Source organism: Chiloscyllium punctatum, chromosome 3, assembly GCF_047496795.1.
Source record: "Chiloscyllium punctatum isolate Juve2018m chromosome 3, sChiPun1.3, whole genome shotgun sequence".
NCBI lineage: Eukaryota > Metazoa > Chordata > Chondrichthyes > Orectolobiformes > Hemiscylliidae > Chiloscyllium > Chiloscyllium punctatum.
In genome coordinates, this window is record NC_092741.1 from 63039414 (window position 1) to 63065918 (window position 26505).

Sequence of the window (26505 nt, forward strand, 5' to 3'; positions counted from 1 at the left end):
AAACAAAAGACAAAATCAGTGTTGAAACACCTCTTTGATGTAATGTTTCTATCAGGACTTTGAGATCTTTGGATAATCTGAAATTCAGATAATCGATATTTGGATAATCGAGGTTCCTCTGTACATGACTTCTATTGTTTTGCTAGCAATTTATCTGTTTTCATGTTAGTTATGAAATTTGTATCAGTTTTATTTTTCAAAATTATCCACTTCTGCAATCCTCTTGTTATTTAGAAAGATTGCAAATCAAGAATAGGAAAACTGATAAAGTCCCAGAGGAACATGGGGATGCTCTTTCATTTGAGAAAGATGATGGGTGGTGGTTTAACTAGAGGGTCCCCATGTCTCAGGCGAAGGATGGAGTTGTGAAGGCAGGACCTGAATTGGAACAGGAATTGAACCCAAGCTGCTGGTGTAACTTGCCTTCACAATCACAAATCAGCCTTCCAGCCAATTGAGCTTAAGTAATATCGCCAAAACAAGTAACAATTATCAAATATTGGCTATGTTCCAATTGTACCCCTTTGATATTAGTCTACCATAAGAGAAATTGTCAAATACACTTTTCAAAACCAAAGAAGAGTATACTAGAAACAAAAACAGAAACTGCTGGAAAAACTCAGCATGTCTGGAGCATCTGTGGAGAGAAATCAGAGTTATCATTTCGGGTTCAGTGACACTTCCTCAGAACCTGAAAAGTTAACTCTGATTTCTCTTCCCAGATGCTGCCAGATCTGATAAGCCTTTCCAACAATTTCTGCTTTTGCTTTTGATTTTCAGTATCCGCAGTTCTTTCGGTTTTCATTTAACAGTATACCAGAAGTATTCTCAAACTCAGGAAGGAAAATCAAATCAGTAAACTGTAACAGATTAGTCTCTCAAAAACCTACAATATTCTTGACCATCACAATTCTGATTGTCAAGGATCTTTAACTATTCCCTTAAAAATTAAGAACAACTTTTATTCTTAAATAAAATGTCAAGCTAACTCATCTATATTTTCCAGAAAAATGTTTCTACCTGAATAAAATTAGGGAATAATTCTGTCAAGACACATACTTAATTTGTATAATTTTTCTTTTCACAAAGATCCTTACCTAAAAAAATTCAATCAAAATCACCGCTGATCAAGTACCTAAAATTGTTGTCTGCTTAAACTATTACAACCTAAATCAGTAACTACATATCCATATCAACAGTTCTGAACGCTGAAAGAAATATGACCATTTCTTCTTAACAAAAAGTGCTGATATACTGGCTGTACTCTGCTTTTGTGCTGTAGCTATAAAATATATTAAAGAGCCAAGGCAAGCCAGTTACTGACCTCACACCCCTAATAGTTGCAGCGTTGAAGTTCCATTCGTAAATGCCATTCTGTAGTACACAGCCAATTGGGCCCATAGAAGAAGTAAAGAAACAAAAAAAAATGCATATTTCAGCTAAAGAATCATGAATACTGAGAAATTAATCCATGAATTATTTTTGTTATATGTTCTATAAATTACCTTGTCATGTGGTGATACGTGCCAAATAGATACTGTCTTCTCTTCTGCATCATTGTTTATGGATAAGTAGGCAGGCTGGAAAACCTTGGTTGGCTCCAAGATTAAAACCTGGTAATAAAAGTACAAAAAATGACAAATTCATGATCCCAGAGTTTGCATACAATAAAGTCTCCTTTATCAGTAGATTTGTGACAATACGTGGTGCTGGCTCACCACCTTAACATACCCACAAAATGTCAACATTACCAGCTTGATATCTATTATGTGTAATTATTAACGTGAATACTATTCACATAAGAACGCACATTAAGATTACATGTATTTAATAAATGACGAATGTGCTAATTTTCTCAGTGCACAATAGATTTTATCATACAATGTGGTGCAACTTGTTAACCTGAAGTCGTCCAATGCACATTGCTGTACCCCAGTAATTAACTGAATCATTGAAGCAAACTTTTAGCTTTCAGCTGTGTGTGGAAGAGTGGACTTCCTGCCACTGAACTTCAGCACGGTTATAACACAGGAGGCCCTTCAGCCCTTCATGGTACTGGTTCGCTGAAGGAGCATTTCACTTACTGCCATTCCCCTACCTTTTGCCAGTGCCCCCCACAATTGTATTTCTTTTTCAGATAATGATTCACTCCCTTCATGTCAGATCCTAACCACTCACTGTTTGTAAGGTTTTCATCTTTATGTTTCCATTGCAAATGACCTTACTCTGGTTCTCAATTCTTTCACCAATGGAAACTACCTTTCCATATCGATTCTGTCCAGACTCCTTGTGATTTTGAAACCTCCACCAAATTTCCTCCTCTATATTAAGGAAAACACTACCAATTTATTCAATCTTTCTACATATCTGAAGTTCCGCCTCTCTGGGGAACACATGGTAGGAAGGATGTGAATACATTGGAGAGTATGCAAAAGCAATTTACAAGAAGGGTTTCAGGGATGAAGAATTTGAGCTATGAGGACAGGTTGAAAAAGCTAAGACTTTTCGTCTTGAAGAAATGATGTATTCAAAATCATGAGTGGGCTGGATAGAGTAGATAGGGAAAACTGAATAGGAAGAGCTTGAGGGATATGGAACGGGTGCTGGCAGGTGGGACTAGATTGGGTTGGGATATCTGGTCGGCATGGACAAGTTGGACAGAAGGGTCTGTTTCCGTGTTGTACATCGCTATGACTCAATGTTCCTGCTAATAAAAAGATCAAGAATGAGAGGGCATATATTTAAAGAGATTTGCCTAAAATGTGAAGATGACTTGAGAAAACACATTTTCACCAAGTAGTCAGGATGTGGAATACACTGCCTGGAAATGTGGTGGAGGTAATCCAGGCCTAGAAGAGAGCACTGGATGATTCTTTGGATAAAAATTCAAGGGTACAGGTTTGGGGGAAAAGCCGGAGATTTCCTTTTGCCAATGAGGCTCATTTAAAGAGCCAGTTTAGGCCTAGAGGGCTGAATGGCCTCCTCCTGCACTGTAAAACTTCTGTGATCTCATGAATTTTTGACTGAACTCTCTCTAATCCCTTCACATCTTTTTCAAAGCGGGGTGTTCAGAACTAGACACAATTCTCCAGCTGAGGCCAAACCACTGATTTTCACCGGCTGTGAATCTGGCAGATTCTAAAATTGGGCAGGTGATTGGCTCTGCCAGATTACTGCCCAGTTGCTTCAAGTGAAGGTTAGTTTCATTGACCTTTGAGGGCAAACGGACAGAGACATGATATACTATTTGTCATAAACACTCGCATATTTTCCTGCTCATAACTGTGTATTTGTACACTACACAGTGTAAGGGTGCAAATATTCTGTCTCTATGTAGTTTATTCCCCCCCAGTGATTTTGCTGAATTCTCTTATTTAGAAATAAAAACATTCCCAAACAGAAAACACTGGTCCACGCTAATTTGGTATAGTAACTGCAGTGGGCGTGAGTAATTATATGTGTAGGTGTTTGCAAGACTAGATATTTCCATTATCTATGGAAGAGAGTTGTGACAATCTTTGTGTACAAAGGTTTAATATTGTTACCAGGACTCATCTATTCTTAAAATGAATGATAAAACAAAGTAGTTGTGTTTATTATGAATTCAAATTGTACTAGCTAATCAGACAGTATAAGTGGTCCCATCTGGAACGCCAGACTTGCATTGCACTTTTGCTCCTCAAAAGATGTCAAATAGAACTCCTACAGTGTGGAAATAGGCCCTTCAGCCCAACAAGTCCACAATGACCCTCTGAAGAGTAACCCACCCAGGTCCATTCCCCTACCCCTCTACGTTTACCCCCGACTAATGCACCTACCTACACATCCCTGGTCACTATGGACAATTTAGCATGGCCAATTCACCTAATCTGCACATCTTTGGATTATGAAAGGAAACCGGTGCACCTGGAGGAAACCCATGCAGACACAGGAAGAATGTGAAAACTCCACACAGACGTGAACCCCAGGCTGGAATCCAACCTGGGTCCCTGGTGCTGTGAGGCAGCTGTGCTAACCACTGAGCTACCGTGCCACCCAAATGATCTGTTTATTTTTGCCACCAGACCCTTTATAGTTAGTTGATTTCCTCCTGATCCAACACGTTCTGGTGCAGTCAATGCTAGAGTTCACCATCGGTTGATATCAATAATTATACAGAGTTCAATGAGTTTCAGTTTTTGAGGACTGCACCTTTACATTGTGCTTGTGTGCATGCATCTGTGTTTGTTCTCACATAGGTGCTTGAGTAATTATATGTGGGAGAACGAGGCTGTAGAAATACAGATAAAACATTCAATAAGACGACATACAGGAAACCGAACCAGCGTCACAGCTTCATTGGTGGCTTCCACAATGAAATCCATCCAAAAGTCCATGAGCTCCTGACATTCAGGGGGCTGCTCTGGAGTCTGTTTCTTGAAACGTTGGTATATGTGAATGGTTTGTACAACAGACTTCAGATACCTACAAACACAGACAGCATCAAAAGAAAAATTAGTCAGGAACATTAAAAAAAAGTTTCATCCCACTGGCAGGCTCACCACCAAACTGGCTTACGGTGTAGGGTTATATTGCCAATAACTGACCGAATCTTCTTCCATCAGACACTTTCAATCCTTTGTTTGTTTAATTAATAAAACATAGCTGCAGGTTCCCTTCAATGGTTGACGTTAAAATATAAAATTGACCATGACTTTTCCATCATGGATGCTCTCAGGATAAGGTAAAAGTAATCAGCTTGTTCATCAATCTTTTCTGGAAGACAAGAGAAACTCTCAAGGAAGAGAGCAAATCTAAATGGTGACAGTCAGCTAGCAAGAAGTAGAGAATCAGAGAATTTTGCTTCTCTGATTAGGTAAAGCAGGAGTCAATAAATGGTCACAGGACAGAAAGAGGCTATCAGACTCATTGTGTCCATGCTGGCTCTCTGCAAGAGTAGCTAGTCTCAATTTCCAATCGTTCCCCACAGCCCTGCAAAATTTCACCTCTTCATGGGCTTATCCAATTCCCTATTGAAAATCATATCTGAATTTGCCTCCACCACAATTTCAGGCAGTGCACTTCAGATCTCAATCAGTGCACAAAAAAGATTTCTCCCGAAACTATTACAGATGCTGAAAATCCAAAACAAAATAACAGAAAATGTTAGAAATGCTTGGCAGCATTAATGGAGAACACCATACAGTTTACAGTGCAGGACTATGAATGTTTCCCCTTAATGGAGACCAATCTCAGCTTTTTGAAATGATCCATGTAACTGAAGCTCAATCAGGGAAACCCCTACTCTGTTGCCTTGACATCCTTCTTAAAAAGTACGTTGCCAGACTTAGACACAAAACTTCATTTGAGGGACTCCAATACTAAACTCATCGTACAAATAGTTTTCAGAAAATTAAAACCAAAGGTCTTCGGAGTGGTTAACTTCCCTACAAAATAAAGCAGATGATTGGTGAGCAGCTAGAAAGTCTTTAAGTACTAAAGACGTACATTAATTGTCTAATCAAGAGGCAGCTCAGACCTTCAACATGACAGTCTGTTTCTATGTGGGAACCTCAAGATACTTCCACATGGAAGACGTGCCCTTATCTGAAGAAGCCAAACCAGCAGCTGGAGTCACTGTGGTATGTCAGGTGTAGAGTTTGATGGACAGAAAGTTTACAAATGAGACTTATGCAAATTCAGACAGAGAGAAAATGGGTAGCTATTAAGGTGTCAAGGAAGATTAAGCATGGTTAACCCAGGGCAGGCAGAATCTAGCCCCTGCTAATAAGGACTTAGCTGTATGGGCTTGATAGGAGAAGACAGCAGAGGAGGATGATTAGTTTTAACTCTGTTAACATGTCACATACTTTATAAAAAATCATTTAGAAGTTCATTTGTACCACATCACCTTCCTCAATCCTCTGTTAATTCATCAAAAACTCAAGCACGTCACTAACATTATTTGCCCTTAGCAACTGACTTCCCTTAATTAAACTTTTGTTCAATGCCTGTTAATTTTGTTCTGGATTGTGGTTTCTAAAATCTCTTCCACTATAAAGATTAAAATGCTTGGCCCGTATCCTGACACCCTGTGTTGAACAAGTGTGCCACAATTATAATTCCTCAGTCCTCTGGCACTACCACTATATCAAATTAAGACTCAAAGATTAGAGCCATTGCTCTGTAATTTTCACCCTTGCTGTCCTCAATATCCTCAAATGCTGCCTGTATGGTTCTGGTGACTTATCAAAGTACAGCCACGAGTTGATAGCTTATGGAATACACAGACATTTAATGGTACCCTTTTGCTTTTCAGGTCTAGCCAAGAAAACTGTCCTTGAACCCACTGGGATATGATCATTTTTAAGCCACGGTAGTGATCTCTTAATTCAGTACCGCCACCTTCCTCCTCTCATTATTCCCCTCTGTTGTTTTACACCTTGGAGGGAGGAATATTTACTATTCAATCCTGACCTTCTTTGAGGCAATATCTTCCTTTATCACCATGTCAAATTTCTATAGTGACCTGCAGCTCACCAACTTGTTTTAAACAAAATCAACACATTTGTATACTTACAGTAACCCTAATTGAGACTTTATGATTGTCCTCTTACTCTGTTCCCAAATAATATCTCACTATTTCTTAATCTAGTGCTATGGACAGAGAACTGGTTGAAAGACTGAATACAGAGAGTAGGAATAAATAAGTCATTTTCTGACTGTCAGACTGCTACTGGGATTCTCAGCTATTTACAAATCTAAGTAAGTGACATGGATGAGGGAACAGAATGTAATGTATTTAATGTATAATATTGGTAAGACAGTAAAGCTGTGAAGCGACACAGAGCATAAGTGATGATTACAGATGCTGGAGAGTCAGAATAGAAAAGTGTGGTGCTAGAAAAGCACAGCAGGTCAGGCAGCATTTGAGGAGCAGGAGAGTCAATGTTTTGGGCATAAGCCATTCCTGATGAATGGCTTATGTCAACATGTTGATTCTCCTGCTGCCTGACCTGCTGTGCTTTTCCAGCACCACTCTAATCTAGACTCTGATTTCAAGCATCTGCAGATCTCACTTTCTCCTAGTTGATCTTAACCTTACTGTGATGCCTTTTCCAAGGACGCCTACCTAGAAGTAGTTCTCCTTCTCTCTCTACAAGAATATTAGTGAGTCCCTCTCTCACTGCACACCCCAGGTCATATCTCTCAGCGCCCCCAGGCCCACAAGCCTCATTCCTGATTAAGGGTTTATGCTCAAAATGTCGATTCTCCTGCTCCTCGGATGCTGCCTGACCTGCTGTGCTGTTCCAGCATCACACTTTGAGCAAAATAAGTGACAGCGAGGTTAGAAGTGTGGACACAGATGACAGGTGGAGCATAATATGGGAAAATCTGAGGTTAGTCGCTTTTGTAGGAAATGTAGAATACTTTTTAAATTGTGAGAGGCAATTGCATTTTAATGTTCCCAGGGATTTAGGAACCCTACCAGCTGAAACACAAAGTTAGCAGATGTTGTACAAACAGTGTTTGCGTGTTCTGGAGTTTAGCAAAATGAGAAGTGAAAATTAAAAGGGGTCTTAGCACTAACCAGCAACCCACCAAAATCCTTCCACATCTGGGTGGTTTGGTAGCCAATCAATTATGAGTAGCCGACTTCTCAATAGGGACTTGTTAGAACATAGAACAGTACAGCACAGAACAGGCCCTTCAGCCCACGATGTTGTGCCGACCATTGATCCTCATGTATGCACCCTCACATTTCTGTGACCATATGCATGTCCAGTAGTCTCTTAAATGTCCACAATGACATTGCTTCCACAACTGCTGCTGGCAAGGCATTCCATGTTCTCACAATTCTCTGTGTAAAGAACCCACCTCTGATATCCCCTCTATACTTTCCTCCAACCAGCTTAAAACTATGATCCCTCGTGTTAGCCATTTCTGCCTGGGAAATAGTCTCTGGCTATCGACTCTATCTGTGCCTCTCATTATCTTGTACACCTCAATTAGGTCCCCTCTCCTCCTACTTTCCACCAATGAATAAAGACCAAGCTCAGTCAACCTCTCTTCATAAGATAAGCCCTCCAGTCCAGGCAGCATCCTGGTAAACCTCCTCTGAATCCTCTCCAAAGCATCCACATCTTTCCTATAATAGGGTGACCAGAACTGGGCACAGTATTCCAAGTGCGGTGTAACCAAAGTTTTATAGAGCTGCAACAAGCTCTCATGACTCTTAAATTCAATCCCCCTGATAATGAAAGTCAAAACACCAAATGCTTTCTTAACAACCCTGTCCACTTGAGTGGCAATTTTAAGGGATCTATATACCTGCACACCAAGTTGATACTGTTCCTCCACACTGCCAAGAATCCTATTCTTAATCCTGTACTCAGCTTTCAAATTCGACCTTCCAAAATGCATCACCTCGCATTTATCCAGGTTGAACTCCTTCTGCCACCCCTCAGCCCATCTCTGCATCCTGTTAATGTCCCGCTGCAGCCTACAACAGTCCTCTATACTGTCAACGGCACCTCCAACCTTTGTGTCGTCTGCAAACTTGCTGACCCATCCTTCAATCCCCTCATCCAAGTCATTAATAAAAATTACAAACAGTAGAGGCTCAAGGAGAGCGCCCTGTGGAACACCACTCACCACTGACTTCCAGGCAGAATATTTTCCTTCTACTACCACTCGCTGTCTTCTGTTGGCCAGCCAATTCTGTATCCAGACAGCTAAGTTCCTCTGTATCCTCCTGACCTTCTGAATGAGCCTACCATGGGGAACCTTATCAAATGCCTTGCTGAAGCCCATATACACCACATCCACAGCTCGACCCTTATCAACATTTCTAGTCACATTCTCAAAGAACCTGCTAAGGTTTGTGAGGCATGACCTGCCCCTCACAAAGCAGTGTTGACTACATTTAACCAAGCCATGCTCTTCCAGATGGTTATAAATCCTATCCCTCAGAATCCTTTCTAATACCTTGCAGACGACAGATGTGAGACTTACTGGTCTGTAATTGCCAGGGATTTCCCTATTTCCTTTCTTGAAGAGAGGAATTACATTTGCCTCTCTCCAGTCCTCCGGTACGACTCCAGTGGAGAGTAAGGATGCAAAGATCTTCGCAAGTGGCGAAGCAGCCGAGGACAAATCTGGTCCGGGCCTGGCAACTTGTCAATCTTAATGTCTGACAAAATTTTCAGCACATCAGCTTCCTCTATCTCTATCCATTCCAGCATGCACACCTGCTCTTCAAAGGTTTCATTCACTACAAAGTTCGTTTCTTTCGTAAAGACTGAAGCAAAAACACTCATTTAGGGCTTCCCCTACATCCTCAGACTCCACACACAAATTCCCTATGCTATCCCTGATCGGCCCTACTCTTTCTTTGACCAATCTCTTATTCCTCACATAAGTGTAAAATGCCTTTGTGTTCTCCCTAATCCGTTCTGCCAAGCCTTTCTCGTGCCCCCTCCTGGCTCTGTTCAGACCATTTGAAGCTCCTTCCTCGCCTGCCTGTAATCCTTTAGAGCTGAGCTTGACCCTAGCTTCCTCCACCTTATGTAAGCTACCTTCTTCCTTTTGACGAGAAGCTCCACCGCTCTCGTCATCCAAGGTTCCTTTATCTTACCCCTTCTTGCCTGTCTCATGACTTGCAACAACTGTTCCTTAAACAGTCTCCACATGTCTATAGTGCCTTTACCATGGAACAATTGCTCCCAATCCATGCTCCCTAACTCATGTCTAATCGCATCATAGTTTCCTCTTCCCCAATTAAATATCCTCCCATTTTGCCTAATCCTCTCCTTCTCCATAGCTATGTAGAATGTGAGGCAGTTGTGGTCACTATCACCAAAATGCTCTCACACCATAAGATCTGATACCTGCCCCGGCTCGTTTCCGAGCACTAAGTCTAGAATGGCCTCTCCCCTCGTCGGCCTGTCAACGTACTGAGTTAGGAAACCCTCCTGAACACACCTTACAAAAACAGCTCCATTCAAATCTTCTGCTCGAAGGAGACTCCAATCAATATTGGGAAAGTTAAAGTCACCCATTACAACAACCATACTACATCCACACTTTTCCAAAATCTGCCGACCTATGCTTTCTTCAATCTCCCTGCTGCTATTGGGGGGCCTGTAGTAAACCCCTAACGAGGTGACTGCTCCTTTGCTGTTCCTAATTTCCACCCATACTGACTCGGTAGGCAGATCCTCCTCGACAATGGAAGCTTCTGTAGCTGTGATACCCTCTCTGATTAGTAGTGCTACACCCCCTCCTTTTTTCCCCCCCTCCCTATTCTTTTTAAATGCTCTAAACCATAGAACATCCAGCAACCATTCCTGCCCCTGAGAAACCCATGTCTCTGTTGTGGCCACAACATCATAGCACCAGGTACTGATCCATGCTCTAAGTTCATCACTTTTATTCCTGATACTCCGAGCATTAAAGCAAACACACTTTAACTGATCCCTTGGTTCCTTCCCAGGAAAATCCTTCCCACTAGCTGGTCTACCTCTTGCTATTGCCCCATCTGCATCAACTCTCACCTCCGATATACAGCTCAGGTTCCCACCCCCCTGCCATACTAGTTTAAACCCTCTCGAAATACTCAAGCAAACCTTCCACCCAAGACATTGGTCCCCTTCCAGTTCAGATGCAACCCGTCCTTCTTGTACAGGTCCCACCTTCCCCAGAAGGCATCCCAATTATCTACATATCTGAAGCCTTCCCTCCTACACCAGCTGCGCAGCCACGTGTTAAACTGCGCCCGCTCCTTGTTCCTTGCCTCGCTATCTCGTGGCACTGGTAGTAAACTAGAGAACACTACTCTGTTTGTCCTGCTTTGCAGCTTCCATTCTAACTCCCTGAAATCACTTTTTATATCCTCAATTCTTTTCCTGGCTATATCATTAGTGCCAATATGTAACACGATTTCTGGCTGTTCGCCCTCCCCTTTTAGAACCTTATACACCCGATCGGAGACATCCTGGACCCTGGCACCAGGGAGGCAACATACCTTCCGGGAATCCTGATCCTGACCACAAAATCTCCTGTTTGTTCTTCAAAATAATAAAGCAGCTCAGGGCCTTAAATGCGAAATAAAATTATACAATTTTTGAAGGGTAAAGCTAATTAGATTGAATGTAAACTCTCAATCATGTTGCTAGAAGGAAAAACTATTTTAAAAAAGGATATGCTGATATATAAATGAACTGCTGAAGACAAACTACAAAAAGCTAGCCAGTCAATATAAACCCTGTGTAAGACAGCGTACAACAATCTGCCTTGTTACAAATCTGTTTACTCCTTTCCTTTATTGCATAATCCTGGATATAATTATGTCACTGATTATTCCTTCGTGAACAGCATTCATTTATGTGTCAATCTTTAATACAGGTAGTTTTAAAAACAAACTATTTTTTATAAAATCTTGCACCATAATATCCAAGAACATTAGGGGCAGCACAGTGGCTCAGTGGTTAGAACTGCTGCTGCATAGCACCAGGGACCTGGGTTCAAGTCCACCCTCCACTGCCTGTGTGGAGTTTGCACATTCTCCCTGTATTTGCGCAGGAAGTGCTCCATTTTCCTCTCACAGTCCAAAGAAGTGCAGGTTAGGTGGGTTGGACATGCTAAAAAGTATCCAAGGATGTTCAGGCTAGGCAGATTAGCCATGGGAAATCCAGGGTTACAGGGATAGGGTAGGGAGGATGGATCTGGGTGGGATGCTCTTCGGAGGGTTTACATGGACTTGATGGCTGAATGGGGCGCTTCCACACTGTACGGATTCAATGATTCTATTACAGCTGAAAAATATCCTTAAGGGATGGGAAAATGTAGAGCTAAAATCTTGAATTAACAAAAATGTTGTCAGAACTGATGAAGAGTCACTTGGCTTGAAAGGTCAGCTGCTTTTCTCTCTATCAATGCTGCCAGACCTACTGGGTTTTGCCAGAAGTTTTGACGTAATATTTGTTTTGTTCCCTGCAACCAATCTTCCTGTAGCTTCAAAGGTTTTGCCACTTTTCTGGGAATCTCCCACTACTCGGACTGCTTCTACAGCAGTGGTCCTGTGCTGCAAAATCTTCCAAAGAGTTGTCACATTTCAGCTCCCATTCTTCTGACCGGTCTGTGTATCACTCCAACATGAATCTGAAGATCCTAATCCTGACAATCACCTTCCCTTTGATCAGCGCACCAGCTCCCCAGCTGCCTAGCTGAATGCTGACAGATTTGTGACAACCAGCTGCCAAATCCAATATCCTGGTCAACCCTCCTAGGCTCACTCCTACTTTGCTTCTCATGTAGGATGGCGAGATTTATAACAACAATGACAGGAACACAGCCGTGGATAAAGGGAATTATAACCATCAAAATGAAAGTATCCTGGAGTGACAGAGTGAAATACAGTCAGGAAAAAGTCTGGGCCAACCTCAGACAATTACAGAAGGACAGCAACAGAATCACAAAGGAGAGATTAAGTGAACCCATTCTTTTCTCTGATTAGTAGCTTGAGATAGATTTATAAAACAGTGCACAACACAACATGGTTCTGACCATTAGCAATGTGGATCTTTGAGAACTCAAAATGAGCACATATCAGGAGGTCCACTGTACTTCATTTTTGACACACAAGTATCCTTAACACCTTAAGTTCAAGAAACAACAAAAAGTGATGAAATTTGCATAATTCAGGTTTGACCACTATAACTGTTTTGGATTCACAAAAATACTCCTGAAAATACCTAGGGAAGACCAAATTCATCATCACTGGACCCTGCCACAAGCTTCATTCCTGGCTTCATCACCTCACTCTTCCTGAGTATGGTCTCGGGCCAAACCTGACTGTTTGCAATCTTGGTGTCATATCTGATCCAAAGATAAGCTTTGATGACATATCAGTGCTAATGGTAAGTTCACCCACTTATACCTAAAGTTGCTCGATTCTGCTTCTGCTTCAGCAGATCCACATCTAGAAGGAACAAAAAGCATGAAAATTCCAAAGCTCTTCAGGTTTACCTTTCTGCCTCCAAAACATAAGCTAATACAAAACTTTACTCTCTCAATGCCCAATAAGTCCTGTTCATCCACTGTGTTTGTTAACTGTCCTCAGCTCCCCATTAAGGCATGCCCTTAAATTCCTATCTTACTTCAGAATGCCTCTGGTTCCTCAGCCTTTCCCATTTCTTTGCCCTCTTTAACCTGGCAACCGTCTAAGATGTCAGTGTTCATCTAATTCTGCCCAATTGTACGTCTCTAACTTTAAATCCTTCACTCAACATTACTGATACCGCTGACAGCACCATTAACATTGTGCTGTTTGCGAGGTGGCAGTGTGAAAAATGGATTTGTCATTTCCCTAAATTACAGGGAATGACTTTACTTCCAAAGTATTGAATTGGCTGTAAAATGGCTCGAAATTCCTGAGGTCATACAATGCACAAAATGTAGGGAATCATTCAGGATGCATCTTGCTTTTGATAAAGCTTGCATCTTTGTCAGGAAAGTGGGCAGTTCTCTTTCTTAATCGAACTGTAGGCAGCTTGTGAGCAAGTGGAACATGGCCCACCAACAATGGAGAGACCTGTCAGTAAGTGGGTTGGGGGACAATGGGAGTCTCCTACATTCAGGGTGATGGATGGACATTAGGGGAGACAGGAAGAGGGTGCCCATGTGTGTGCTTGTCGGAGCACATAAGACAGAAGAAAGAGGGGGAGAGGAGAAAAAGAGGAGGAGAGGAGCGAAAGAGGGGGAGAGGAGAAAGGCGGGTGAGAGGAGAAAGGCGGGGGAGAGGAGAAAGGGGGGGAGAGGAGAAAGGGGGGGAGAGGAGAAAGGGGGGGAGAGGAGAAAGGGGGGGAGAGGAGAAAGGGGGGGAGAGGAGAAAGGCGGGGAGAGGAGAAAGGCGGGGGCGAGGAGAAAGGCGGGGGCGAGGAGAAAGGGGGGGAGAGGAGAAAGGGGGGGAGAGGAGAAAGGGGGGGAGAGGAGAAAGGGGGGGAGAGGAGAAAGGGGGGGAGAGGAGAAAGGGGGGGAGAGGAGAAAGGGGGGGAGAGGAGAAAGGGGGGGAGAGGAGAAGGGGGGGGAGAGGAGAAGGGGGGGGAGAGGAGAAGGGGGGGGAGAGGAGAAAGGGGGGGAGAGGAGAAAGGGGGGGAGAGGAGAAAGGGGGGGAGAGGAGAAAGGGGGGGAGAGGAGAAAGGGGGGGAGAGGAGAAAGGGGGGGAGAGGAGAAAGGGGGGGAGAGGAGAAAGGGGGGGAGAGGAGAAGGGGGGGGGAAGGAGAAGGGGGGGGAAGGAGAAGGGGGGGGGGAAGGAGAAGGGGGGGAAAGAGGAGAAAGGGGGGGAGAAGAGAAAGGGGGGGAGAAGAGAAAGGGGGGGAAGAGAAAGGGGGGGAGAAGAGAAAGGGGGGGGAGAAGAGAAAGGGGGGGGAGAAGAGAAAGGGGGGGGAGAAGAGAAAGGGGGGGAGAGGAGAAAGGGGGGGGAGAGGAGAAAGGGGGGGGAGAGGAGAAAGGGGGGAGAAGAGAAAAACGGGAGAAGAGAAAGAGGGGGGAGAAGAGAGAGAGAGGGGAGAAGAGAGAGAGGGGGAGAAGAGAGAGAGAGGGGGAGAGAGAAAGAAAGAGGGGGAGAGAGAAAGAAAGAAGGGAAGAGCAAGAGCGTGAGAGAGACATTGAGCACAAGGGAGAGTGCACGAGAGAAAGAGAGCACTTTATGCTGTGTACGATTGCGTAGTTTGTGCTGTCCATATAGCACCCTTGGTTCTGGAGGAATGTTGTCTTGTTTTTACTGTATCAGTTGTATATCGTAGAAATTACAAATAAAAGCTCCTCTCTCTCTCATTTAATTCCTCATATCTTCCCACTTCCATAGCAGTCCCAACTGACTCCAATCACACTAGTTTCTTATTTCCCTCTGCCATGAATCCAGACTTACCATGCTGGTGCCTTGAGTTTAAAAAGCTTCTCAGAAGCCATGATAACTCGGAGAGGGTCATTTGCTAACATACTGGCACCAAGGAAAAAGCCAACATCCCAATAACTTTGTATTTTTTCCAGATTTCCCTTTTTCCCCAGTAGGCTGCTGAGCTTCACACCTGGACAGAATTAGAAAAATCACCAAGATTAGTACAGACAGAGGTGCGATATATTATAACACATTCAAATCAACCTCAGGAATCTTCTTATTTCAGAAAAATCATATGCATGTGTTTGTTCCAATTGGACTGATCAAAAGGAATGACAAAGTGTTTCCATTTTTTTTTCAGTCTAGCCTAAGTTTTGAATTGCACACTTTGGAAAGTTGACCTTCATAGAAGTCCATTCAAGTATTTGATCAATCATTTCCCAAATTGCATATTGCTTTGAAATGAAGTGTATGCTGCCAGTCGTTAGGTCCAAATCTGTTCAATACAAAACAAAATGTCTTTAAAAGGTATCAGATACACACCCTCACAAGCGACTATTTTGTGATCAAATTTTAGTGACAGTGATTCTAACTTCAAACATGACTTCTATCAGTACATTACGAACCAAATTTTATTTAGGGCTTTAGATCAGGGTTTAGACTTCTGAAGAAGAGTCATTGGACTCAAAGTTTAACTCTTGTTTCCCTATCTGCAAATGCTGCCAGATCTAGATTAGATTAGGTTACTTACAGTGTGGAAACAGGCCCTTCGGCCCAACAAGTCCACACCAACCCACTGAAGTGCAACCCACCCATTCCCCTACATTTACCCCTTCACCTAACACTACGGGCAATTTAGCATGGCCAATTCAACTGACCTGCACATCTTTGGACTGTGGGAGGAAACTGGAGCACCCGGAGGAAACCCACACAGACACAGGGAGAATGTGCAAACTCCACACAGTCAGTCATCTGAGTCGGGAATTGAACCCGGGTCTCTGGCGCTGTGAGGCAGCAGTGCTAACCACTGTGCCACCGTGCCGCCCACAAATCTCATTTGGGTTGTACTATAGGCACTCTAATAGTCAGCGGGAAATTGAGAAGCAAATGTGTAGAGATCTCAGATAGCCGAAAGAACAATAGGGTTGAAACAGTAGGGGTTTTTAACTTTCCAAATATAGGCTGGGACTGCCATAGTGTTAAGGGTTAGAGGAATTTATTAAGTACATACAAGAAATTTTTCTGACTCAGTATGTGGATGTATCTACCAGTAAAGGGGCAAAACCTGACCTACTCTTGGAAAGTAAGGTAGGACAGGTGACTGAGGTATCAGTGAGGGGGGGGGCACATTGGGGCCAGTTATCTTAATTCTATTAGTTTTAAAATAGTTATGGAAAAGGATAGACCTGATCTAAAAGTTAAAGTTCTAAATTGAAGCAAGGCCAATTTTGGTGGCATTAGGCTGGAACTGTCGAAATTTGGTTGGGGGCAGATGTTTGCAGGTTAAGGGAAAGTTAGAGAGTGGGAAGTCTTCAAAAATGAGATAACAAGAGTCCAGAGACAGTATGTTCCTGTTAGGATGAAGGACAAGACTGGTAAGTTGAGGGAATGCTCGATGACTAGAGAAATTGAGGCTGTGGTCAAGAAACAAAAAGGAAGCAGATGTCATGTATAGACAGCTAGGACGAGTGAATCCCTGGGGGAGTATAAGGACAGTAAGAGTATATTTAAGAGGGAAATCAGGAGGCCAAAAAGAGGCCATGAGATAGCTTTGGTAATTAGAGTTAAGGAGAATCCAAAGATTTTCCAAAAATATATTCAGCACAAAAGAATAACGAGGGAGAGAATAGGGAGTCTTAAAGAGCAACGTGGCCATCTGTGTGTGGAAACACAGGAAATAGGGCAGATACTAAATTAACATTTCACGTCAGTGTTTATTCTGGAGAAGGATATGGATGCTAGGGAAATCAGGGATCTAAATAATGATGTCATGAAAAGTGTCCATGTTGCAGAAAAGGTGATGTTGGAGGTCTTAAAATTCATAAATTTAGTTAAGTCCCAGGATCTGATCAGGTGTAACCCAGAGGCTTGTGGTAAGCTAGGGATGAGATTGCAGGGCCCCTTGCTGAGATATCTGGATCATTGACAGCCACAGGTGAGATGTGGAAGAGAAGAGGGTGGCTAATGTGGTACCATTACTTAAGAAAAGGTGGTAAGGAAAAGCCAGGGAACTACAGACTGGTAAGCCTGACATCTGTGGTGGGCAAGATGGTGCAGGGGATTCTGAGGGACATGTCTCACTAACATGATTGAGTTTTTTGAACAAGTGACCTCCTGGGTTTAATGGTGGATGCTAAGTATATGGATTTCAGCAAGGGGTTCAACAAGATTCTGCATGATAGTCTGGTTAGCAAGGTTAGATCACACGGGGTACAGGGGGAGCTAGCCAATTGAATACAAAATTGGCTTAAAGGTAGAAGACAGATGATGGTAGTGGAGGGTTTTTTTTCAGACTGGAGGTCCGTGATCAGTAGTGTGCCACTTGTATCGGTGCTGGCTCCACTACCTTTTATCATTTATATAAATGATTTGGATGTGAACATAGGAGGTATAGTTAGTAAGTTTGCAGATGACACCAATAGTAGTGGTGTAGTGGACAGTGAAGAGTATAATGTGACTTTCAACAGATGGGCCAATGGGCTGAGGAGTGGCAGATGGAGTTTAATTTAGATAAATGTGTTTGCATTTTGGAAAGGCAAATCAGGGCAGGACTTATACACTTTATGGTAAGTTACTCGAGAGTGTTGCTGAACCAAAAGACACAGGAGTGCAGGTGCATAGTTCCTTGAAAGTGGAGTCACAGGTACACATGGTGGTGAAGGCAGTACTTTGCATGCTTGCCTTCATTGGTCACTACATTAATTATTGGAGTTGGAACATCATGTTGCAGCTATACAGGATATTGGTGAGGACACTTTTAGTATACTGCATTCAATTCTGGTCTCCCTGTTATATGAAAGATGTTGTTAAACTTGAAAGGGTGCAGAAAAGATTTACAAAGATGTTGCTGGGACTGGAGAATTTGAGCTATGGGGAGAGGCTGAATCATTTGGGCGGCATGGTGGCACAGTGGTTAGCACTGCTGCCTCACAGCGCCAGAGACCCGGGTTCAATTCCTGCCTCAGGCGACTCTGTGTGGAGTTTGCACATTCTCCCCGTGTTTGCGTGGGTGTCCTCCAGGTGCTCTGGTTTCCTCCCACAGTTCAAAAATGTGCAGGTTAGGTGAATTGGCCATGCTAAATTGCCCGTAGTGTTAAGTGAAGGGGTAAATGTAGGGGAATGGGTCAGGGTGGGTTGCTCTTCGGAGGGTCGGTGTGGACTTGTTGGGCCAAAGGGCCTGTTTCCACACTGTAAGTAATCTAATCTAAAGCTGGAACTTTTTTCCCTGGAGCATCAGAAGCTGAAGCCTGACCTTACAAGTTGGGCTGAAGGGTCTGTTTCCGTGCTGTACAACTCTATGACTCTAATACTACCATGAATTGATTGAGCACAAGTTACCCATAGCATGTCTCACTAAAAAAAAGGTAAAAGCACAACTTAATTGAGATGACAACATTTGAACTGGTTTTGTAAAAAGCATAACTATGACATGTCAATGGCAAATAAAAGCCTGACAGCAAAGAATGATAAGTTTGCAAGTATGTAACTCCATGTCTAAAGTTCTTAGAGAGATTCTTCTGTTAGAGGCAGTGAAAAACTCACTACCTTCCATCATAAGAATCTATGTTGAGGACCAAAGTGTTGCAACAGTTAGACAAGCAGCAATAATGGCTGACAATTATATGCAAATTGTAAAACTAAACATTTCTTCTGTTACCTTCATAAATTTGAAAGGGATAGGAAATGGGAGACTGATAGTAAGGGAAGGTGCCTCAGTAAAGAACAAACAGCTGGAATGTACCAAGCTCATCTCCTCAGATCAGACTGTCACGTACTGAGGGGTAATGTGAAAATTGGAAGCGAAAGTGGTGTTTCCATTGTAGCAAGATAGGGGACATTCATTCTGAAAGTTGGAAGTTGCAGGAGAAACACATAAGAATTATTAGAATTAGGAGAAAAGAAAACTCAAAAGGAAGAGGCCACAGATTGAATTGTAGCTAAGAGACCAGAGGAAAACATTGCTGTGAATAGAGAAGTACAAATGGGAGATGAGAATTAGGAAGAGTTTTTGTCTGAAGGGAAAACAACAACCCTTCCTTCAAATTAATGCAACAATACTAAGGATACAGGGGCTTCTCAAACTCTTGCTGAAGAAGGATTTAGTTTTCCCTTCAGAGAGTTCAATATAAGCCAAATTGTTGGTAAATGGGAGAGGTGGACAGTATATTCCAGTTCTATTGTATAAAGTCCATTCGAGTGTGATTTGTCGTCTGGACTAGTGGTTATCAGAACAATTAAAACATTATCTGGGTTTGGCAGTTGATTTAATTCTGAGAAATGGTTTAGCAACAGTTAAATTTATAACCACAAAGTCCAGCTGAGGTTACAGAGACAAAGGAATGGTTGTAAGAACAGGGGTCTGGGTATTTTTCCAACATGTGTGGTGACCAGAGCAATGATTAAACAAAATTAATTACTAGTGATTCATTAATACCATCAGGAAAGTTTAAGCTCTAGTTAAGAATGAGGATATTTCAAAAGAAGCGTTTGGCATGTCTTTGTTAATTAAGGGCCAGGAAACAGGTCCAGAGGGTTAGGAAAGTTGATACGGACTGTTCACACAGAAGCGGAGGCTGAAGGAGTTTCAGATAGCATTCCTTCTCATTTTGTTTCCAGCTACATGGGCCTCTGAAGTCTGTGTACAGCAGGGCCTTGCAGATATGAACATTTTGACACTGACTGTGGACCTTTGGAGTGATTGCATGCACGCACTGCTATGCAATTTAGAGGGATCATTAGTTTTAGAGTATGAATAGCATTCTGTTGAAGAGATAAAGGCATTCTCACAGACATGCAGATAGTGAATGAATCGTTGTTTGTTAAATAGTGGCACTGTTCAGATATCCTAGAAAGATATCATAAGTAGCACATGAAATTCCTGTGGCAGATCACACTGGAATACGGAAAATGTATGCATTGATAAACAACACTTTCATGGCCAGAACTTCGTAAGACATGGTCAGGTTTGATAAAACATGCCTCATATGCTTGGAAAGCCTCAACATATAAGCAAACTAGCAACTTTAGTACCCATACCAACTTTGAAGAACAATTTCACTGAATATTATCAGATTGTGTAGGACCATTACTGAAAAGAAAAGGAGATCAATACACCCTTATAATTATGAATTTAACCTTCGAATTCCCAGAAGTTATTCCTTTAAAGGCGAGTGCTAAAGCAATATTGGATACGTTCACACAGATTCTTTTGACTCATTAATGGACTGTAATTGGAGATACGACCCTGATCAGATTGTAACATTTGATGTCTAACATTTTCCAGGACACCTTTAGCAATAAAGCAAATGAAGCCAACTGCATATCATCTGCAAATCCAGAAAGCTTTGGAGAGATACCATCAAATCATGAGTAAGGGCATACCCTTATGAATGCCTACAGGATTGGGAGAAAGGATTAGACTTCTCATTGTATGCCAAGAGAGATTCCTCAAATGAATCAGAAGGATTTCGTCCATTTCAATTGATATATGGTCACAAGATAAGAGGTTCATTAAAATTGTAACAGGAGAAGTTCTTGAACCTGAACGAGTAAGCCTCAATGTTGGATTACATGCCCATATTTCTAGAGCTATCACACGAGCATATGAAAAAATTCACACGCAAAAATTAAGGTATAGACAGATAAAAATTCTACAACTATACAATTGTGTGTACTTTTATAAAATCTTTAAATGCTGTGATGACTCCAGGGAAAATGGAGTTTGATTTCCAGCGAGCTACCCCAGTGAGGTGGAACACCATTCAAGTCAATGCCACCTGATTTGGTCCTTTAACATCCCTGGATCAAAAACCTGGAATTATCTCCAACAGCAGTGGCACTGTAGGTAAGCCACATGGACTGTATCATTTCAAGAAGGCAAGTCACTGTTACCATCTCAAGGGCAATCATCTTGGTGCTTCATCTTTTTGTTAAATGATAGCTATAGTCCAAAAATACATTTGAATAATTTTCTCATTCTTTTCCTTCTTAAATGGTCACTCCAACTGCGAGGAAACTTGCTGCATCACCCGCCAATCAATTCATATAAAGATCTATCCATTTAGTGCATATTACAATTAACTGGATGATACATAACTAGCAATTAGCACAGAATCAATATTATAGCAGAGTCTTTTCCCAGATTTTGTTGGATTTGCTATGTAGGTCTGTGAATACACTTTAGGCCTAGTTGACTGAATCAAAAGGATTCTAACATTTGTTTTAGTCAGCAACCCTAAACATTCTGAAGCTGACATGGTCCTAAATTGCAGTTTTAAGGGAAATCTGATATTGAAAATTACAACCAAAAATTGGTCAACCCAATTTCCACTTATCACTCAAAAACAAGATGCAACATGGCAATGTCAGCAATTAGCATATTCATTATGTTTATTCTTAGATATACACCCATCCTTATTTGATTGAGTATTTGATAACCTGATGGACTTCCAATTTAAAATAGGTTAGCCATTTACAACATTTTCAAAGACCATAAACAAAGCCACAGCAAGACTTTAGCGTAATATATAAGTATATTAATGATTTGAACATTGGAGAGGCAAGTTCAGACAAACCACATTTTCACTCAATTCAATGGCAAGGTAAGTCCATCAGGTACAAAATAGGTGGTCTATGCCCCAACTGCCTATCTGGAATCACCAAATTGAATCCCTAACATAATACTATAACAGAGGAGGTGGGACATGTTGGTTTAGGGAGGGGGTATGAATTTATATGCTCAGTGCCTGCATGAAGTTTTGTGCTGATTCAAAAAAACAAACAACAGAACCTGTCACTCTTCAGTACTTCCTCTTTCCGTGGTTGTGGTCAAGAAAATTTATTTTTAATTTTGCAGATGCATCTGACATCCAACTGAAACCAAGCCCTCATAAGCTCAAAGCAGATGCATATTTGAAATAGTCCTGCAAACTGTCGCTCAAATTCCATCGAGTGGGTGCACAGGAATGTGAGTGGACTTCCCTCCCTGACTAATTCTGCAGCAGGTCCCGTACACTGGAACTCAAACACTATATCCTCACTGCAGTTCAACAGAAGAGGATATGGATTCTGCCAAGGGAAACTTCACAGCTCAGCCCATTTGACCCCCATTTCTCCACAGGAGAAAAATATTTTCTGGCTTCATAATTTCTCAGTCTAAAAGGGTTTGGAGCTCCCTCCATTGGGCATACAAAGTGTTCTCAAATTTTCAAACATTGCACCAGGATTGGCACCTCTTCCACGTTCAGGCCACTTGTTCTAATAGTTATGATGACCTGATCCCAGAATGTGGATAGAACAAGTGGGTCCTCCAGCAGATGGCAGGGAAGGCTACTGCACCACTTCATGCAGAGCCCCAGGAATTCCAGTGCCACTGGGCTGGCTAATGAAATGAGGTAAAAACAATGACTGCAGATGCTGGAAACCAGACTCTGGATTCGTGGTGCTGGAAGAGCACAGCAGTTCAGGCAGCATCCAAGTAGCTTCGAAATCAACGTTTCAGGCAAAAGCCCTTCATCAGGAACCTAATGAAATGTTCCAGTGGCTAGTGAAGTGGCAGAGCAGGTCTCTGTTCAGGCATTTCCAGATGGCAAAATGCCAGTGATTCAAAGTGACACTAGTTAAAGAGAAATTTGGGAAATTATCCGGTAATGATTCAAAAGTCCCATTCAGCAGTATGAGATGATGCACTCCAAGCGTAAAACTTGCAAAAGCAAAAAAGAATTGGGAAAGGTGAAGGCAGGAAAAAATATTCAGATATCCCCCCCATGTCATAATAGATTTTATTTTTGAGTCAGTGCTTCTTAATGGTAAAGGTTAAAAGGTAAAATATTTGATTTAAGAAAAATGTCAGTACAAATGACTGAAATCTCAACTCAGTGTTCTACAGTTCTATCAAACAGACGATATGGCATTTTGTACCAAAATGTCTTTACCAAAATATCTTGATAAACATTCCAGCAATGTAACATTAAAAGAAAACTGCATCAATGACAACTAATAGTTTGAATAGTAGCTAACTGTGGTACTTCTTTATATAACCTGGGTTTAAAAACATTTTTATAGACATGAATTGAAACGAATTACCTGTTTTGTGCAGTTCAAAGGATGTGTCAAACTGATGTCCTGCTGCAAGGAGGAGAACAGCTAAATTTATCCCAGAATGTACTGTTGGCTCAGATTCAAAGGCCTTTCCATACCTTAAACAGAAGATCCAACATTAAAATTTACATGTTCAGGTGGCTACCTTTTACTGGAAGTTAATTGCATGAATAAACACCTCAGTATTTACTGAATCAGTGAACATAACTAATGTAATGTAAGCCAGCACACACAGGAACACCCAGAACAAAAAGTCAGTGTTTATTCAGGAGATCTAGTTAAGACGTAAATCACTGCAAATTCATTCTAAAGCAGCAAAAAAGTAAAGGTCTAAGCAGTACGGAAATTTGAATCAAAGAAGAATCCCGGTATTCCAGTACCCAAAGGAGAATCAGCAAGTGTTTCCCCATTGGGTAGGTTATGTGGGCACATACTCACCTACCCAATCAGCCACCCAAACCATCAATCCCACTGCACAGTGCTGAGGTATACTCACAGACAGATTAAATATTTAAGGGCTGATTGAACAAAGGGATGTTTATTCTTCCACCTGTGAAAGGTGTTCTTAAAAGGCATTCAGACTGTTCATTTCAACCTGTGGTTATCATAATGTCTACTTCACAAAACCGGTGGAGAAGGTAAAATTGTACAATTTAGCCCATTTCTCATATTCCTCAGTTGTACCCTTATGTGTTAAGAACCATGTGTATGTTCAACTACGAACTGAACACTAAGTCTATCACATTTATTTTACAGTTGAATTTGAGAAGTGGGATAGCAGAAGCACAATTGAAAGTTGAAGAGTTGGGAAACCATAGCACAATTGTCAACTTTCACAAAAAACCAAATAAGTGGTTTAGTTTTTCAATTTGCAAGTCAAAGTAGTCAGCAACATATCTTACAATACAGTTGTATACAGTACTCAGTGGGGCAAATAAATAAAATCAATATTTTATAATTTTCTCTGCTATTGCAATGGCAATAAGCAGTGACACTAATTTACCGTGTCATCACTGTATTTCAGTCAGAATTACATTAATAAGGTAATTGTCTAAGGTGTTGAGCGAGAGCATCATATTTCGTAAAAGTGGGTGCGTCATTTTCTTTTCTCCTTTGGGGGATACTTTCCACTCCTTAAAAGTGGCAGGGAAGGTGACAGAAAGGGCAAATAATTGGATGCCTTGGAATCAGGCAAATTGACCATTGCCCATTGAAGTCCCAGGTATGAGGCATTCAACTCAAATAACCCAGACCTTTACAAGAAATTCGGATACGATCTCTGTAAGGCCATTAGAGATCTCCGTAAGGCTATCAGAGATACCAAGAGGCCCAAACTAACCACACAGACACCTACTGTTTGTGGCGAGGCTAATGGGCCACAAAGCAAAGCAGAACAGAATAGTGGACAAAAGGTACATCCCTCCCTGATGCGCTCAATGCATTTTACATTCGTTTCAAACAGAAGGTCAGTGAAACGCTGTCACCTGCCCTGACAGTCCCTGATGCACCTGTTCCCTCAGTCACTGCTGTATATATTAGACTGGCCTTTTTGAGAGTGAACCCATACAAAGTGACTTGCCCAGATGCGGTTCCGGCCATGCACCTACATCCTGTGTGGACCAGCTGGCGGGAGTATTCGCTAACATCTTTAATCTCTTCTTGCTACAACCTGAAGTCTGCACCCGCTTCAAGAAGACCACCATCGTCCCGGTGCCAAAGAAAACACATGCACCATGCCTCAATGCCTACTGCCCAGTGGCTCTGACCTCCATAATTATGAAGTGCTTTGAGAGGTTAGTCATGGCTCATATCAAGGTAAAAACAATGACTGCAGATGCTGGAAACCAGATTCTGGATTAGTGGTGCTGGAAGAGCACAGCAGATCAGGCAGCATCCACGTAGAATTTGCCTACCAGTGCAACAGGTCCATAGCAGACACCATCTCACGAGCCCTACACTCATCCCTGGAACATCTGTACAATAAGGAAACCTTGTCAGGCTCCTAGCTATTGACTACAGTTGTGCTTTCAACACTATAGTCCCAACCAAACTAATCTCCTAATGCTGAGACCGAGGTCTCTGCTCTGCCCTCTGCAACTGGATCCTCGACTTCCTGACCCACAGATCACAAATCAGTAAGGATAGGCAACAGCATCTCCTCAACAATTCTCAACACCAGTGGCCAGCAAGGCTGTGTACTCAGCCCCTTACTGTACTCTCTGTACACTCGTGACTTGCAGCCAAACTTTGTACGAACCCTATCTACAAGTTCATCATTGTAGGCCAGATCTCAAACAATGATGAAACAGAATACAAGAAAGAGACAGAGTGCTTGGTGTCATGGTGTGAAGATAACAATCTCTCCCTCAATGTCAATAAAACAAAAAAGCTGGTCACTGACTTCAGGAAGTAAGGTGGAGGGGGATGCCCCTATCTACATCTGTGTTACTGAGGAGGACATGGTCAACAGCGTCACGCTTCTGGGAGTGATTATCACCAACAACCTGTCCTGGTCCACCTACATTGACACTACAATCAAGAAAGCACAACAATGCCTCTAATTCCTAGGAGGCCAAGGAAATTCAGCAAGTCCATAAAGACTCTTACCAATTTTTATAGTTGCGCCATAGAAAACATTTTATGCGGATGCATCACAGCTTGGTATGGCAACTGCTTTGCCCAGGATTGTAAGAAACTACAAAGAACACATCCCAGTCCATCAGGCAAACCAACCTTCCATCCATTGACTTAATCTACACTTCTCGCTGCCTTGGGACTGCTCCCAACTTGGTCATAATCTCTCCTAACCTCTTGTTAGGCAGAAGACACAAAAGCTTAAGCACATGTACCAACAGGTTCAACAACAGCTTCTTCCCTGCTGTATTAGACTTTTGAATGGACGTCTCGAATTTTAAATTTAATGTTGATTTTGCTCATAGTGCACCTTCTCTGCAGCCTAACATTGCGTTCTTCGTTCTGTTATATTAGCCTAAAACACTTGTGTGCCTGTACCAAATGCTAAACAAAAATTTTCACTGTACTGAGCTACACATGACATTAATAAATCAAATCAAATTAAAAAGACAATTCTCTTGCTGCTACCTCAGGAATATCCTGGGCAGGAGGCCTAAGATCAACCTTCCTGATCCTGAAGTTGTCAAACAGTCTAAACACAGCCTGTAACCCATTAAATTTGTTCCCAGAAGGCAAGAAGATTGGCAGCCAACCCAAATACAATGGTGGGGTGGCCTGCCTGCCTCATTGAGGATGGGAATCTCAATTTGTTTCAGTCTAGGGGCAACATG

At 42.1% G+C, this 26505-nt stretch overlaps 1 protein-coding gene across 1 annotated transcript in view; it reads right to left on the bottom strand.

Annotated features, from left to right (window-relative positions):
• The window catches only part of map3k5 (mitogen-activated protein kinase kinase kinase 5), a 186942-nt gene that overhangs the window by 79681 nt on the left and 80756 nt on the right, over nt 1-26505 (bottom strand). Inside the window, exons 8-12 of the mRNA XM_072554378.1 lie at nt 23186-23298; nt 14912-15071; nt 4311-4464; nt 1506-1613; nt 1325-1374 (exon numbers count right to left, since the gene is read on the bottom strand). Of these exons, the coding sequence (XP_072410479.1) occupies nt 1325-1374; nt 1506-1613; nt 4311-4464; nt 14912-15071; nt 23186-23298 (585 nt within the window). The remainder of the gene's footprint in view (nt 1-1324; nt 1375-1505; nt 1614-4310; nt 4465-14911; nt 15072-23185; nt 23299-26505) is intronic.